Raw genomic sequence first — 16,596 nt, 5'->3', positions numbered from 1 at the left:
TGGCAAGCAGGCAGCGCCGTTGAGGGGTGGCTTTGCCCCCCCGCCGCCCCCTGGCGCGCTCGCAGCCCGTGGGGTCCCGCGCGGGGCAGCGCCGCTCCACGCAGCGCTCCCCTCCTCCGCCGGGCCCGCGGGCCGCCACCCCGACCCCGACCCGCAGTACTTACAAAACCAGTGCGGTTCATTGTCTTACCCCTCTTTCCTCTCCCTCTCTTTCTCTTGGTTGCAGGCTCCCCCAAGTCCGTGCAGTGCATGTTTCTGCAATGTTTTTAGCCTGGGTGTAGCAAGCCTCTGGCACTTAAAAAGGCTGGAGGCATATTTTGCACCTGTTGTCTTTAAATAAGTGTAAAGCACACGTGGTATCAAAACACAAGTTTACAAGGCACGTTGACTTTTAGAGTGGATTGAATATGAATTATCTATAAAAGGCTTTTGGCTTGGGAGAAGTATCTGTGCCTGTTAAAATGGTACACAAAAACTGGGATAGTGGTGACAAAGTCTGCTGTTACACTCAAGGAAAGATTATATTTCCCTTTTCTATTTTATTTGGTATGTGGCCTCATCTGTATCTCGGTGTATAAGCAGTGGGCCCTAACCCATACCTCATGGGAGCCTGCAAGGCTTACTGATATTGCTGACAGCTACAAAAAGTCAAAAAGCGAAAACAGGTTGAGGAGATGATGAGACAAATGATGTCCTTTGGAGAAGGGTCAGTGAAGATGGGAGACCATTGCTCCTAAGTGGATAACCAAGGTTCCTGGGTGGCTGGATCTTTATTTGTGCTGTGATCCTGGGCAGGGGTTCAGACCTGCGTTAGGGTCTTCCTGAGCTAATCTCATGTGGAATTTGGTAACTGCCTTCACCCCTTCAGAGCAGAGCTGGCTTCCTGCTAAAGTTGAAATGAGAAACTTATTTCTGTTTAAAGAACAGGTTTTTTTTCTTTTCTTCCTCAAAAGAGGAAGAAAACTAAATTTTTCTTCAACCACCTTCTTTTTTTTGTCCATCAAATCCTTCCCACTCCAACCTGCTCAGAAAGCACCAGTGCCCAGAGATTGGGTAGCATAAATGGGGACTATGGTCCCATTACCTGGATTAGCATTTATAACCCCGTGTCCTGTAATGAGTTAACTGCTTTGTGTTGTTCTCTATTCTGTGACTTTTTTTTTACAACAGTGCCCTGTCCATTTTCCTCTCTTTTGTATCTGTTTTGTTCAAATCACTGCTTTCTATTGGAAGCTCTGCTTTTTGCAGTCTGTTCATATCATCTGATGAAGGAAATCCTTTGTTTAAAAAAGCTTATGCATCTCTGGTTTAACTAATCTACAAGGTGCAGCTCTGCTCTGCCTTTGCATGAGCATAAGCCAAGAAGCTCCTCCAAGACAGAACCTGAAAGCAGCTCTGGGCTTATTCTCCGGGCTCTGTTAACACAGCTATGCTTGCCATAATTTCTGGTCTTTGGTGCATGGTGAGTGAGAGCAAGTGGATAGGTAATCCTCTTTAGCAGGACTCCCAGGTTTGTCACAGAGGTAGTGTAGATATATGCCCATGCTGATCCAAACTGTAAGCCATTTGAATAAGATGAAGTGTTCTCAGAGGAAAAAAACTAGAGGTGCACCGATACATCAGTCTGATATCGGATCGGTACTTTATTGGATATTGGCCTGATGGGGTCGATAACTTGGCTGATAAATGCCCGTGCTGCTCGCAGCCGCAGAACAGCACTCAGGCAGCGAGGAGCAGAGCCCTCAGCGTGGAGAACTGCCTCCAGCTGGAAAGTCCAGTGTGGTGGAAGGGGGGCTGGGCTTGGAGCAGGTGCTGGCGGCAGATGATGAGACAAATGATGTCCTTTGGAGAAGGGTCAGTGAAGATGGGAGACCATTGCTCCTAAGTGGATAACCAAGGTTCCTGGGTGGCTGGATCTTTATTTGTGCTGTGATCCTGGGCAGGGGTTCAGACCTGCGTTAGGGTCTTCCTGAGCTAATCTCATGTGGAATTTGGTAACTGCCTTCACCCCTTCAGAGCAGAGCTGGCTTCCTGCTAAAGTTGAAATGAGAAACTTATTTCTGTTTAAAGAACAGGTTTTTTTTCTTTTCTTCCTCAAAAGAGGAAGAAAACTAAATTTTTCTTCAACCACCTTCTTTTTTTTGTCCATCAAATCCTTCCCACTCCAACCTGCTCAGAAAGCACCAGTGCCCAGAGATTGGGTAGCATAAATGGGGACTATGGTCCCATTACCTGGATTAGCATTTATAACCCCGTGTCCTGTAATGAGTTAACTGCTTTGTGTTGTTCTCTATTCTGTGACTTTTTTTTTACAACAGTGCCCTGTCCATTTTCCTCTCTTTTGTATCTGTTTTGTTCAAATCACTGCTTTCTATTGGAAGCTCTGCTTTTTGCAGTCTGTTCATATCATCTGATGAAGGAAATCCTTTGTTTAAAAAAGCTTATGCATCTCTGGTTTAACTAATCTACAAGGTGCAGCTCTGCTCTGCCTTTGCATGAGCATAAGCCAAGAAGCTCCTCCAAGACAGAACCTGAAAGCAGCTCTGGGCTTATTCTCCGGGCTCTGTTAACACAGCTATGCTTGCCATAATTTCTGGTCTTTGGTGCATGGTGAGTGAGAGCAAGTGGATAGGTAATCCTCTTTAGCAGGACTCCCAGGTTTGTCACAGAGGTAGTGTAGATATATGCCCATGCTGATCCAAACTGTAAGCCATTTGAATAAGATGAAGTGTTCTCAGAGGAAAAAAACTAGAGGTGCACCGATACATCAGTCTGATATCGGATCGGTACTTTATTGGATATTGGCCTGATGGGGTCGATAACTTGGCTGATAAATGCCCGTGCTGCTCGCAGCCGCAGAACAGCACTCAGGCAGCGAGGAGCAGAGCCCTCAGCGTGGAGAACTGCCTCCAGCTGGAAAGTCCAGTGTGGTGGAAGGGGGGCTGGGCTTGGAGCAGGTGCTGGCGGCACTGGCAGGATGCTGCATCCACCCCAAATTTTGCCAGCTGCCTGGCACAGCCCCGCCCCAACACCTCGCCTCCACCCATGTGCAGGGAAGAGCCAGGGCTATGGCTGGTGTCAGTGGCACTGGGAGCGGAGCGGCAGCAAAATTTGCAATAGATGCAGCATCCTCCCAGCGCTGCCGGTGCCCACTCAGAGTTCAGCCCCCGCCAAGAAGAGCCCCTGCGTGGATCTGGGGGGCCCATGCCACACCCTCCCAGGGTGCAAGCAGGAGCTGCGTGTCGTGTCCGTCCCCCCGTCCCCCCCCCCCCCGGCCCCCCCCCAACCGGCCGACTCGGAATGAGCTGCAGCTCTGGTGTGCCCCTGCCTTGCCTGGGCAGCCCCTGCCCCCTCCCTCACCATGGGGGCCATTGATCTATGCCCCCACACACACCCCTCCCTTTCTCTCCCCCTCTTCCACCATACTGGACTGACCAGCTGGAGGCAGCTGTATTGGAAATTGTATCAGCGGATATGCCTACTTAAATATTGGCTATCAGTATCAGCCCAAAAATCTCTATTGGTGCACCCCTAGAAAAAGCACACTTTTTTTCAAGTTGACATTTGTGGTTAGGGGGTTTTGTGTTTTGTTCTGTTGTTATGGGGGGGTGCACACACCTAGGAAACTGGACAGCGGCTCTGATTGGGACCTTGGGAGTCTTGATTATTCAACGCTTAGCCTAGCCAGTTCATAGCACCTGCTGTGACATATTTGACTGTTTTCAGCAAAGAGTTGAGTTCTACAAGTTGTTGCAAGCCTGCTGCTTAAGATCTGGCCTCTCTTTCCACCCCTACTCCATCCTCCCTCATGAGTGACAGTATCCATGGTGTCTTAGCTCAGATATAAATTTCTGTTTGCGAGACAGTACAGTTATACGGTTTGTGTCATGCTGGCTTATAGTGGGGGGAATTGTCTGGAGAGAGTGAAAAGGCTTTTTGAAACTGGGATCAGAGGTAGAGTTCATCTTAAGGGACCTGGTGGAGATTCAAGGCTTGGTTTTATGCTTGAGCTGTGCAACCAAGGAAGTGTATGTGTGTGTGCCCTTCCGGTAAGATGTTGTCTTTGATATCTGTAGGAGGCAGCAGAGGGAGCCAGATTTTTTCTTTCTAGTGGTTTAATATAGATGGAAAGGGGAGGAGGCTGACCTGTCAAAAGAAATTGCTGCAGGGGGGATGGGGCAGAGTGTGCACAAGCAGAGAAAATAAAGCATGTCAATCTTCTGCTTAAAGCAAGTGTAACTACCATTTTATAACACTCAAGAACTCATGATTCAGGAGCTATGCAAGCTGTCAGTATTAGCCAAGGAGCCACAGCAGCATATATGCTCTCATGTGAACTGCAGTACAAGTATTCCTGTTTAAGAGCTGGGGGGAGGGGGGGTGGAATAGCACACCCTAGAGCAGGGGTTCTTAACCTTTTTTGTACTAAGACTCCTTTGTAAACATCAATGGCCAATCCTAAGCCAGTAAATAAGTAGAAAACAGCCCCCTGGCCCTGCCGGTGCCCCTCAAGCCCAACCAGCTGCCCTCTGCCTCCCGGCCCCAGCCCCCCGCCCCCATGTGTGAGGCAGGAGGTGGGTGAGTGCGCCAGCCTGCAAGGGGGAAAAAAACCATGGTTTCCCACATTTTTCTCCTTTAAAGGAGATTCCATTTTTAAGGTTTGTTTGCAACCCTTTCATATATTCTTGTGACCCGTTTCTGGGTTGCAACCCACAGGTTGAGAAATGCTGCCCTACAGGGTTGTTGGACAGAGTTATAACAGAGGAGCCCTAATGCATGATCATGTACTTTACACAGTGCAATTAATGTAGTTAAAAAAATGCTAACCTGTTCTACAAAGAACTGCGAGCAAAAAGACTTTTGTGGCTTGAGAAGTATGGCCTAGTGGTACTGGTCAAATTTTTTTTAATATGACAAAACAGTTTCTTTTCTTGGCTTTGTTAGTTAGTGGCACAGTTCAAGCATCCCAGTGTGTGACTACAATGCCCACCCACATTGTCAGAACAAAGCATTAGGATAGTCAGGAGGACTTGAACTGCGGAGTATCCTTTACCTAGTTGTGTTAGTGCCTCAACTACAAACCTGTGTGATAGTTACATCTCAATAAATGACAGTTTCTATAATAAATATATATCATTAAAAATAAATCTAGAAAAAATAGTTACTAAAACAACTGTTAATGCAGAAGTATGGTCCCTTGTGATATCTCAAGAGTTTGGCAAAGCTGAAACTTCTGAAAGTAAGGCAATATAGGATTGGTGACTTATACACATGATGCCACCTACCCCTGTACTTTTACTTAGCTTCCATTAAATCAACAGATCACATTCATTTTCCACCTGACTGCTGACACCACCTGTGGCAAGAAAACCCCTGGTATCCAATGAGTCACTCCAGAGAGTGCAGCTGTGAAGTGAGGCTGGGCTCAGGGTTATTTATTGCTTTCCTATGAGATCTCACAGGGGTCAGGTAGAGAAGCATCCAGTTCACCCTGCATCACAATTGTAGCTCTACAAAGCTTCTCCAACTAATCCCTGAGTTGCCTCTAATTTGGATTTTATTGAATTTTCTCCTGGTGGCTGCTGCTTCCTTTTTTAGGTTGTCATTGTGTTATTGCTACCTCTTTGTATGTCTGTAAGAAAGATCACAGACTCTGGGCATCTTTACACATGCTCAGGGTGGGAGGAGTGGGCACTTCAAAGAGCACGGGGGCACTGAATACATGTGACGGCAAGACTGCTGGAGCGTGCAAATTAACATGCTCCAGTAGACTTGATTAATCAAGTTGTAGTTGACAGTTGTAGTTATTCTGTATTTTAGTTGTGGGGACAAACCTCAAGAGGTTTTAAACAGTATGTTAAGGAGTTGTATTTTGATAATTTTTGAAAAAATAAACAGTGCTGTGATCCATAGTGGTGGTATAGGAATTGACAGCATGCTACAAATTAAGCGAGCTTACAGATATTTAATGCAGTTTTCTTGTAGTAAAAGGGCAGAGGAATTCTTTTTTGTACAAAACTAAACTGAGGTATTGGTTACCTAAATCAAGTGCTTTCAGAAATCAGATTGGGTGTTGTGTTAACATCTATATTATGCTGTTAAGAGGAAGAGATGTTATTAAAAATGGCCTATCTTGTTATGAAGACAACTTGGTTTGAGTTCCAGTATTCATGAATCTGTAGACAGTTTGTTTCCAGAACATTGGGTAGAAGGCTTTGCCAAAAAGAGACTGAACTGAGTCTAGTTTTTTGGGGGTTTTTTTTAAGAAAATCAAATTGCTTTAACATTCTAGTTGAGAGGGGGCCCAACCTTTATCAGCAATGAAAATTATTATTTACTCCATTAATAATAGCTTTTAGGCACAGGAAAAGGGCTTCTATAATGAATGCTGATCCCAAAGTCTGAAAAAAAAATCAGTTTATAATAGAATTGTTTTATTTGCAGGTCCTGGATGAGAAGAAGCTCCAAGAAGTTGACAGCTTATGGAAAGAATTTGAAACTCCTGAAAAAGCAAACAAAATGTAAGCACTTCCATGAGGCAGTAGCATCCTGGCTTTGGAAAAACAAGTCTGCACATCTGAGATTTGTGGGGCAGATCTTATTATATTCTCCAGTATTGTCTGAGGTTCTTCAGTGTGAGAGAAATGATCTGAAACAAGACCGTGTGGGTGTATGAGAAAATAAGTGCAAAAATTCAAAACCCATAAAAAGCAATACTTTTCCCAACAACATGTAATAAACTGTGGAACTTGCTGCCGCTTGGAGGAGCTGAGGCCTAGGACTTAACAGTGTTCCAAAAGGGAGCAGATATTTATACAGATAACAATATCCAACATTATAGTTGGAGCTGACCAAAAAGCCAGGTTTCTGCTTCTCAATAAATTTTCTTTAGTTGTTTGGTTTTAGATCCTATCACACTTGCAGTGAACTGGAAGCTCCCTGAAGTGTCATTGCTGATACCAATAGTGAATATCAATTTAACAGAGCAGGTGCTGGGGCTTCTGGGGTTTTCAGCCCTGAACAGACCGACCAGGTCTTCAGGTGCCCATTCGTTAATCAGATCTGCTATATTTCCAGCTAGGAGATCCTCTGAAGTCAGAAAGCAGTTTTATCCACTGAGCTATCACCACATCCCTTGCTGCCTTAGATGGCCCTTAGGTCTGATCCACTAAGGATTTCAGTCTTTTTTTATGTTCCTGAGAGAGCATTAGCATAAGCCTTGAGCTGATGCAAGTGTTACTCTAGAGGGTATGACCTTGCTTCTGTTGTGGATATCTGCCTCAGAAAGAACAGTGTTTAATCACAACTGGCTTAGAGCCCTGATAAAATTGTTCTGGGTCGAGATGGCTTCTTAACTGCAATTCTGTAGATACTGAAGAGGAAGATGATTATAGGAGCAGGGAGAGGAGGTTGAATCTGGGGAGTTAACAAGAGGTAATTTAGCTAAGAACTGTTGTTCATATGTTGCTTGGGTTGAGTAAATGGATGAGAAGATAGGAAATCTTTTCCAACTCAAAGTGTGTCCCCAGTTTTGAGCTATAAGTTTGAAAATACATTCAAACATCTATTTTGCTGGGAAGAGTTGGGACATCCGTGTGTGAAAATGTAGTTCATGCTTAAAATCTTTTGGTGAAAATAAACCCAGTCAGAATTTACATTGTCTTTGCCACCTGATACTTAAATTGCTCTAGAGGCAGAGTATTCGGTGTCAAAGTTAGGGAGATAGGAAATGTCACTTGTCAGTCAACAATGAGGGTGCAAGTTAATTAAAGACCAGTGTTGCAATTAAATCGTTGGTGCCTGTCTTTCGTTGTGAACTATCAAATAGAAAGCACAGCTTCAGGTTTTTCTCCCCCCCACCTTCCCTCCCCCCTGCTTCCTTGTGATTTTCCAATAAAAATGTTTGATCGCAGGTCTCTTATTTGGAGATCTGAGGACGTTGTTTGGAGAGACCTGGGTGATGAAAACATACGAGTCTGAAGCTTGATCAGGAAGGTCAAGACTGAGCACCCCTTCCACCTTAATTGGTGGTTGGGAGATGGCAAAACTCAGACTTCTACCTCCTGTGCTTTTAGAAGGAGGTAGGATCCCACATATTTGATGGGAATCAGGGAAGTTGATACATCATCCATTTCTTTTATGATGCATAGGATAGGAAAGATGATGCAGCTTGTTTAAATACAGACTAGTCTGTCAACTATAATATTAAAATAACTTTTTTTTTTGATCTAGAGTGAAGCTGAAACATTTTGAAAAGTTTCAGGATACAACAGAAGCACTTGCTGGTAAGTACAGATAAGAGAATTGACTGTGATCTTTTCAGTGGGTTCTTTTTAAATAAATGCCCATTAGGTATTCTTCCTCTTATCCCCTTATGTTGTCTAGGTTTAATTTTAAGTTGCAACTCTTTAGAAAATAGTCTGTTTCTTCTTTTTGTGTTTTATGAGGCCAGTCTCAAGCCTCTGGGAGCTAGATAAACAATACTGAAGTCTAGTTTTTGCTCCAATGTCAATTGCCCAGGCAGCACACAGACAAGCAATGAAAGAACATTTGGATAACTATGTTCCGTGTGTTCTTCTATACTCTGTTGTTAATGATGCATTATTGTTGCAACTGATTCTAAATGATTTGGTTCAACATTTCGTCACTACCACTGAGACAACAGATAAATACTGTCCTAAATATAATAGGACTTCTATGTCATTGTGTTAGGGGAGTAAATTTTGTACAGGTTAGGCTAGTGTATAAAATACTTAATTCTCTTCAGGTAGTTGCATTCTGAAATTATTTGTAGCCACGCGCAAATTCTGGCACTTCGTTGTTTCTTAGTAATTGGGGAATTTTATATTACAGACACTGCATAATCAAGTCCTGAAAGAACACAGGCTAAACGATCATTTAGTTGTGGCCTGACTTTTGTTTGAATAGTATGTGGTGCTATGTAAATTCAGTTGATAAATGTTTTGATGATTAAATGGCATATCTGGCAGTGAGTCTCACTGCCCTGGAGTAGTTGGGATAAGTTTAAAAAAATAAACCAAGGGAAGTATATTAAAAAGCCTTTACACTTGGGATGCAAGGAAATAAGAAGCTCAAGTTGCTTTTTTTTTCCTGCGTATCCTTCTGCAGACTATCTAGAGCAGAGGTGTTGAACTTGCTATGCATGGAGCTCAGAGAGGTCTGGAATTTGGGGCAGGGTATAGAAGCCAGTCAGGAGGCTATGCTGCGGGGTGGGGACCTGAAGAGGGTGTTGAATGATAGCTGCATTAACCTCCACAATCGCCATTGCATCTGGATCCAGCCCCCAAAAGTTTGGGCGGGGTAAGTTGGATGTACCTAATCCAGAATGGTACCAGCAGTCCTAGGGTTCCGATCATTTAGTCTGCTACAGACTGACTTGCACAATTTATCCACTTCCTCTTTTCCAGTTTTTTTACTTTTGTGAAATAAAGGATACTTGTTTTATCTATCTCACAGAAATATTGTTAGCATTCAGTTTGTAAACTGCTTTTTAGGTATATTATATATGCAGTTAAGCACTGCTTAAATATTATTAAGTGCATTAAGAATTGCTGGTCAGCTTAAAAGCTGCACTGCCAGTATCCCAAATAGCACTGGTCAGGGGGACATTGATCAAAGCAGTTCGATTTTATTCTGTTCCTTTAAGGTTTTTTGAAATCACGGAACATTAACTTTTCTATGAGTTATGTTGGGGGTGTCACATCAACCAAAGAACTTCACTGGAGCATGGAGCTCACCTGTCAAGGGAGTTGTGTAAGTGCCTTCTTAAAGTATATAGTGTGGGATTGTCAAGCTTTTACAGTTCTATTAATGTTTGTAGAGTTTTAAAAAAGCCTTTCATTTTCAAATCAACCCAACATACATTAAGAAGGTCTATATCTGATTGTTTCCTGCTCTACCACAATTAAACTTCACGCTTCAGTAAACTCTCATGGAGGATGCAACATTAAGCAGCAAAAATTTTAACTGAGATCTTATGTAATGGGAGTTTATGACCATGACTTTAAAGAGCAGGAAAGGATTTGGGCAATTAAATTACATGCTGATACCCCAGACTGGTTTCGTTGAATATTCATGATCTAGCTAGAGTATATTGGAAGTGTTTGTAGAATCCCTTTAACAAACTTTTGGCAGAATTGGAATGTAAGCATGATTTTTTATATAGATAGTATAAGGATGTGGGGGAATACTATTCTTGAATTAAAGTACAGCCATGCAAGCATCTTACTTTATTTTTCTTCGTTCCATTTAAGCCACCACAGGGCAAAAATCATTACAGCTGAGATTTTGATTGTTGTGTTTTGCAGTAGGGTGAATGGGAATGTGTCAAGTTGTATCTGAGATTTTTTTTTTCATTACTTATTCTTAACAGATTTTAGAAAGCTGTTGTTGTTGCATCTTTGTACGTTTTTCCCCTTCTACAGCATCCACAGCTCTGGTAGAAGGCAAACTCAGCAAGAACTTGAAGAAAATTCTGAAGAAGATAGTAGCAAAAGATGCCCATGAGCAACTGGCTATAGCAGATGCCAAACTTGGAGGTGTCATAAAGGTGAAAATTGGCTTTATTGTACTATTCCTTTTTTGTGCTACTGAGATCTTATGAACAGGACCCTTGTGTTTGGCAATAATGTAGCCATGTAATGTGCTACAGATGCTAGGTTTTGGTTTAAAGAAAATTCTAGCCTGTTTGGAGAGAGAAACTTCCATGTGTGAACTGAATTTAGACGGATAAGACATTGTTTTCTTGTGTGTGAATGAGTAGCCTGGAAATGGACTGATGTGAGTGAACTTGCCATTGTATTATGGTTTCAACTCATTAATCTAGCAAATGTCAATATGAACTATTTTTCTGTTTATCCTTTAAGAACATTAGCCTGGATATTTACACTGTTCATTGTTGATTAGCTATGGCAAGGTCTACTGGGAGTTCACCTCCTTACCTAACTGCTAAATATATCATATGTTCTCCAATCCTTGCCCACAAAATGGAAGAAGTAAAGGGAGATGCACTGGTTTCCTGGTTCTAAAATTCTTGGTGTTGGATCCTCAGACTGTCTCGTGCCTTACTGAGCAGCAAACCCTGATGCCCAAGCCTTGTGCTTGCTATCTGATCTATTCTGGTTTTCAACAGTTCCACAAATTGTCAAAACAAAAATCTGTAGAAACTGAAAATTAGCATGCATTGTAGGCAGTGAATCAAGTGACACAAGGAATACTGAAATAAAGTGTTCATAATCCATTAAAAATTAAATCCCTTTGATTTCTTTTATAACTTGCCACAAAATTTCTAATCGGCTACAGTATTCTGGGTATCTGCAGAATACCTAAGACCTTGGTCATAGATCTTGTTCCTGGAATCTGATCTTGAGGTGAGGAAGGGAAAGTATTTTTAAACTGCTCCACAACTGCTGATGGTCTCCAAGGCCATGGTAATTAGTCTGTGATTGCACTGGGCCCTGCTTCCCTTTCTAGTGTTTTCAGTGAAGTTTGAGAAGGGCACATGATGATTCCCAGGTAATTTAAGGGGCCACCACTTGTCCAGAAAATTTGGTAACTACTGAGGCATTGGCACATACAGGGCTGGGAATGTTAATGTTTGTTGTTTATTTGCTGTCTCTGATGTCAGAGAAATTGTTGCGTAGTTGGGTAACCAGTGTACTCCAGTAGGGGAACAACTGTAAGAATCTAATGTTGCTCAAAGGGAAAATCTTTTAACAGGATTTCATTTGGTTAATTCCTATTCTTCATTCTTTAGGACAAACTGAACTTAAGTTGTATCCATAGTCCAATGGTTACAGAGTTGATGAGGGGCATACGTTCACAAATTGAGGGGCTTATCACAGGCCTTCCTTCACGGGAAATGGCAGCAATGTGCCTAGGATTGGCACACAGGTGAGTTGCCAGTAGTGGCAATTTTTGCTTCCTTCTACCATCTTTGCCCCACTTCTACATCTTTGTGTACCCAAAGCTTCCTTAGATATTAGTGAAACTTGGGTATGGGATGAGCATGGGATTTGATCCTAAATATAAGCCCATTGATATATAAGGTTGTGCTCTGGAAGCAAGTGCTTGTGCCATTAATGGTGATTATTGCCCATGGTTGTATACATGGCCCATACATATTTGTTTAGGCTTAACCCAAAGTATCTTCTTTTAATTTGTATGATTTTCTGCAGAGTTCTTGCAGAGCTGTGTAGTTTTACACAGAGAATTACAGGTGGCACAGGTTATCTATTAGGGCTGTGTGAGGCTTCGGATGTGGAGAAGCTTCCGACACTTCAGGATCTGAAGCAGCACATCGGGGCCAAAGCGCTGGCCTCATTAGGCTTCCCGAAGTGGTTTGGAGCCGCCTCGGAGCAACCTCTGAGATCTGGTCATAGGGTATAATGGGGAAACAATAAAATACCTATAACTTAATTGTTTTTTGTCCGATTTGGATAAAATTTTCAGGGGTGGTAGACTCTGCAGAGTGGATAAATCCTGCCAAGTTTCAAGAAGATTGGTACAGGGGTTTGGGGGTGGAACAGCACCCCAAATTCTTGAAAACAAAACTCTTGTCACGTCTAGGCGTTACAACATAGTGGGGTGAAAACTGCAGGGGTGGTAGCCTATGCTGAGACCACAAAGCCTGCCAAGTTTCAAGGTCAGTGCAGGGGTTTGGGAGGAACTGCCCCTCAAGCTGCAGACAAGCAAAACTGGTGCCATGGGGGCTTGTGGGACTGACTGTGTCTTGGGGTGGGGAGGGGAGACATTGCTGCAGGCCTGGCTGCTAAGCTGCTGTGTTACCAGTTACCAATCAATCAGTCATGATTCACTTGGGGACCAGCTCAGTACACAGGACCTAGCTACTACATAACGACTTAACAAGCATCAAATAGCACCTACAAAACCAGGCTAAGGAGAGGAAGGAATCAGTACAGACAGTCAGCTGCCCCAAGATGGACACAATCTTGGCAAGTGGTTTGGCTGTCAGCAGCTAGGGGTGCAGGGCCCCAGAACCCCCCTGCACCGATGTCCTCCACAGCTGGCAGGCGTCACAGCAGGGCCACCACCCCTGCAGCTGTCACCCCGCTATGCCTTAACACACACACGGTCACCCATGGCACGAGATTTGCTTGTCTGCAGTTTGAGGTGCAGTTCCCCTCAAACCCCTGCACAGATCTCCTTGAAACGTGGCAGGCTTTGTGGCCTCAGTAAGAGCTACCAGCCCTGCAGCTTTGACCCCCCTGTGGTGTAACACACAGCTGTGACATGAGTTTGGCTTTCAAGAATTTGGGGTACAGTTCCCCCCAAACCTCTGCACTGATCTTCTTGAGACTTGGCAGGCTTCATGCTCTCAGCAGAGGCTACCATCCCTGCAAGTTTCATTCAAATCGGACAAAAACAACAAAGTTCTAGATATTTAATTGATTCCCCCATTATACCCTATGGCCGGATTTCCGACGTGGCTCCGAAAGTTCGTCCAGATGGAGGTGGAAACCTGGTCCAGAACTCCAGATCGGATCGCTGCTGGCTCGAACAGACCTAGTATCTATCTGCTTCAGTTGATTTTTTTTTCCACATAACCCAAATATGTGATGAGCAGAGATCTGGGTTTTCCATTTTGTGGCAGGACACCTGCAGTGCCTGACACTTGAAGGTTTGTACTTGGCAGTGGAGCAGCTGGCAGGTGGGTGCTAGCTTCATCAAGGCTAGCACACGACCCTGGGTTTGGCTGAGGGGGTGGAACAGCCTCCATTTTAACCCAGGCCGAGAGAGCGAGAGAGAGAGCAGTCTGAGCTGCTCCTGGAAGACCTTGGAGGTAAGGGCAGGAGTTATGGGGATGGTTTGGAGGGTCCTGACCTGAAACTGCACTCTGCCGGGGAAGGGTGGCCTGGTGGGACTCCCTGTGGTGGCGGAGTCCCCAGGAAATGCCAGGCCATGCCAGGCCAGTTATCTCCCTGGTGAAAGGCAAGGAGGGGCTCCTGAAAACCTCAGCCCCTGCCTATGGGCGGGTTACCGACAAGGGAAGAGACCTGGGCCAAGCAAACCCAGAGGGGCACACCTGAGCCCAGAGCAGTGGGGCCAGGCATGGCGGCAGCCACCTGATCCTCACAGGGTGCAAAACGCAAGTGGCCTCAGTGAGGAGGGTGACAGTGAAGCAGCCCAGAGGGGCTGAGCAACAGAAGCGGCCTGGAGTGAGGCTGTGTGGCCCTAGGAAGGGACAGAAGGTCCAGAGTGGGGCCGAGCGATAGTGAAGTGGTCCAGTTGAGGGCAGTCAAGATGAGTGGCCCTAGTGAGGGGCAGAATTACTGAATTGTGAAGTAGGGAAATACTGGATGTGATCACTGGTAATATGGGAAGACTGGATGTGAAAATCAATATCAGCAAGGCATGGGACGTGTAAGGGAAGGTTGGAGCATGTACCAGGGCCCTTGGCATCAAGGGTGAGCAATGGGCAGCCTCCTGTAATCCTATTATTTTTCATCAAGGCATGGCAGGCGAGCAAGGCAGAGGTTTAGCCCTGAACAAGCAGGCGGCCAGTACTGAGACCCAACCCTAAAAGCCCAGCCTATTACACATTTCCTGTGGAAAAATATGAGTTTTCTCCTTTAGAGGAGAAAAAAGTTGGCTTTCTTCTTTAGAAGGGAAAATCCATGGTTCAGTGAGAGAGGTAATTAGTTTCATTTCAAAATTTAAACTGAAGCAGATACCCTGTGTCACCTGTAATTCTCTGTGCAAAACTACAGCTCTGCAAGAACTCTGCCTTTAATGTATTAATGGTCCTTTAAAGTTGTCCATTTAAAGTTGTGCACCGTTGGTGTGTGGGCAGGGGACACCTCACCCTGTCAGGCAAGGAGCTTCTGGTGGCAGTGGCAGCTTCGAGCTTCCCCACCCCGTTCCACCCTCCCATGCTGAGGGCAGCGTGTTAGGCTGGAGGGGATGGGGGACTCTGAGTCTGGAGTGAGGGGCAACAGTATACCAGGGCTACTCAACACCACAAAACAGTGGGGGAGACAGTCACAGCTAGGCCCGCATCCTGGTGAATGAAGGGGGGGAGGCAGAGCTCTGTTTTTTTCATGATTAAAAAATAGAAAATCAAGTGCCAAAATATAGGTATTTAGAATTTATTGTATTGTAATGATTGAAGAGGCACTGGTAGACTTCCAAATCACTTTAAAATTGTGAATATATCAGTTGAACACAATGGTTTTACTGATATCTCTATAGTGGCATTTCATTTTAATCACAGAAAAGTAGACGGGGGTGTTATCAGAGAATTTTGGATTTTTAACAGAGAAAACCATGATTAGTGGTGGAGAGGGCTTCTACAGAGTAACTCACAAGTTTAGATGTTGATTTTGTCTTGGAATGCCTCAGTCATACTTTTTTAGTTTCACTACTGTGCAGACCTTTTCTTGTGGATAGAGCCAAGCTGTTGCAGAATAGGATATAGCGCTGTCAGTTAATTTTTGTGACAACATTTGCAGGAACAGATAGCCAACAAATTTGTTGCCGCTGTCATGCATAGTACAGGCAGGCTTGGTTCTGCCATCCACAGTGGCTGTTGTGTGTATGCAGCAGCTGTTGTGGGAGCAGATAGCAGCAGTTCTTCTCCAAGCTTCTTGCATTGCACAGCAGAGGCCAATCCAAGGTATAAAATTAAGCAAGTGTGAATCAGTTTACAGCTAGACTCATTCATTCAAAATTAAACAGGTGGAAAATATATGGTCTCCTTAATGGAATGCCAGTGCAGTAAAGGATGCAATTAATAAATGTTGCTTTGTTCTCAGCCTCTCCCGATACAAGTTGAAATTCAGTCCAGACAAAGTGGATACAATGATCGTCCAGGCAATCTGTGAGTACATTTGGGTTTTAAATGTTTCAGGATTCTGTTGAGGACAGCTACATATCATGTTAATGTATTAATTTCTACTAACATAGTACACCTGGGCATTTTGCCTCAACTAAGCTAAGGTTTTTGCTTGCAAAAGTACAAGTTGAGTAGTATTGGGAGCCATGGTCCTTTATCCATGAAACAAGTATCCATTGTCAAGCAGTGTTGAATGAAACTGTTTGGCACTTCAAAACCCATACTGTTGTCAATGATGGAATCTTGTTCAACTGAAAATAATGATGTTATTCAGCCTTTCGTCACTACCACTGAGACAACACATGGGAATGCTGGTGTTGAATTAAAAGAAAATGCTGTAGCCTTGGGGCTTAGGTGGAATATATGCAGTAGGTGTTTTACGTTGTTGTAATGTAAATAAGAATATAACTCATCTGCTAACTGAAGAGACACTACATGGAGAAGGGAGTCTGTTGCTTTAGTTCTTTTTTGTTGCCATTTTAAATCAGTTCACATGACTCAGTCATCACAGCTAAAAACTTTTTTCCCCCGCTATGGACTTAAACCTGGCATCTTGACAGCTAAGTATTTTATTGGCTCTTACTTTCATAATTACATTTTTGAAGCTTTTGTGATCTTTTCTTGCTGACCTTGGACACAAATTGTGACTTGAATTTAATCTGGAACACGGCTCATTGAAGCCAAGCAAATGCCTGGAAATAGTTTACTGTTCATTTATAGCA

The 16,596-nt window shown here is 43.9% G+C and overlaps 2 protein-coding genes and 2 non-coding genes across 7 annotated transcripts in view; 3 read left to right on the top strand and 1 right to left on the bottom strand.

Annotated features, from left to right (window-relative positions):
- SUMO1 (small ubiquitin-like modifier 1) overlaps positions 1-266 on the bottom strand; it is a 25,833-nt gene extending 25,567 nt beyond the window's left edge. For 2 of the 3 annotated variants that reach the window (XM_025196688.1, XM_006017657.3), the window contains exon 1: positions 191-266. In XM_025196688.1, coding sequence (XP_025052473.1) covers positions 191-251 — 61 coding nt within the window. In that variant the 5' untranslated portion in view covers positions 252-266. Of the gene's footprint in view, positions 1-164 lie in introns of all 3 variants that reach the window. The other variant, XM_025196689.1, reaches the window with a different exon arrangement.
- NOP58 (NOP58 ribonucleoprotein) overlaps positions 1-16,596 on the top strand; it is a 47,222-nt gene that overhangs the window by 251 nt on the left and 30,375 nt on the right. For both annotated transcript variants that reach the window (XM_006017658.3, XM_025196685.1), the window contains exons 2-6: positions 6,445-6,521; positions 8,233-8,285; positions 10,446-10,570; positions 11,777-11,913; positions 15,795-15,859. In XM_006017658.3, coding sequence (XP_006017720.1) covers positions 6,445-6,521; positions 8,233-8,285; positions 10,446-10,570; positions 11,777-11,913; positions 15,795-15,859 — 457 coding nt within the window. The remainder of the gene's footprint in view (positions 1-6,444; positions 6,522-8,232; positions 8,286-10,445; positions 10,571-11,776; positions 11,914-15,794; positions 15,860-16,596) is intronic.
- Positions 8,581-8,669, top strand: LOC112549229. The gene has a single exon (XR_003092603.1). It is a non-coding gene; the product is annotated as a small nucleolar RNA SNORD70 (small nucleolar RNA).
- LOC112549230 lies at positions 16,094-16,179 on the top strand. The gene has a single exon (XR_003092604.1). It is a non-coding gene; the product is annotated as a small nucleolar RNA SNORD70 (small nucleolar RNA).

This window comes from Alligator sinensis, unplaced genomic scaffold (assembly GCF_000455745.1).
Source record: "Alligator sinensis unplaced genomic scaffold, ASM45574v1 scaffold755_2, whole genome shotgun sequence".
Taxonomy (NCBI): Eukaryota; Metazoa; Chordata; order Crocodylia; family Alligatoridae; genus Alligator; species Alligator sinensis.
The sequence above is the reverse complement of the archived record's forward strand: the minus strand, read 5'-3'. Positions and strand labels throughout refer to the sequence as shown.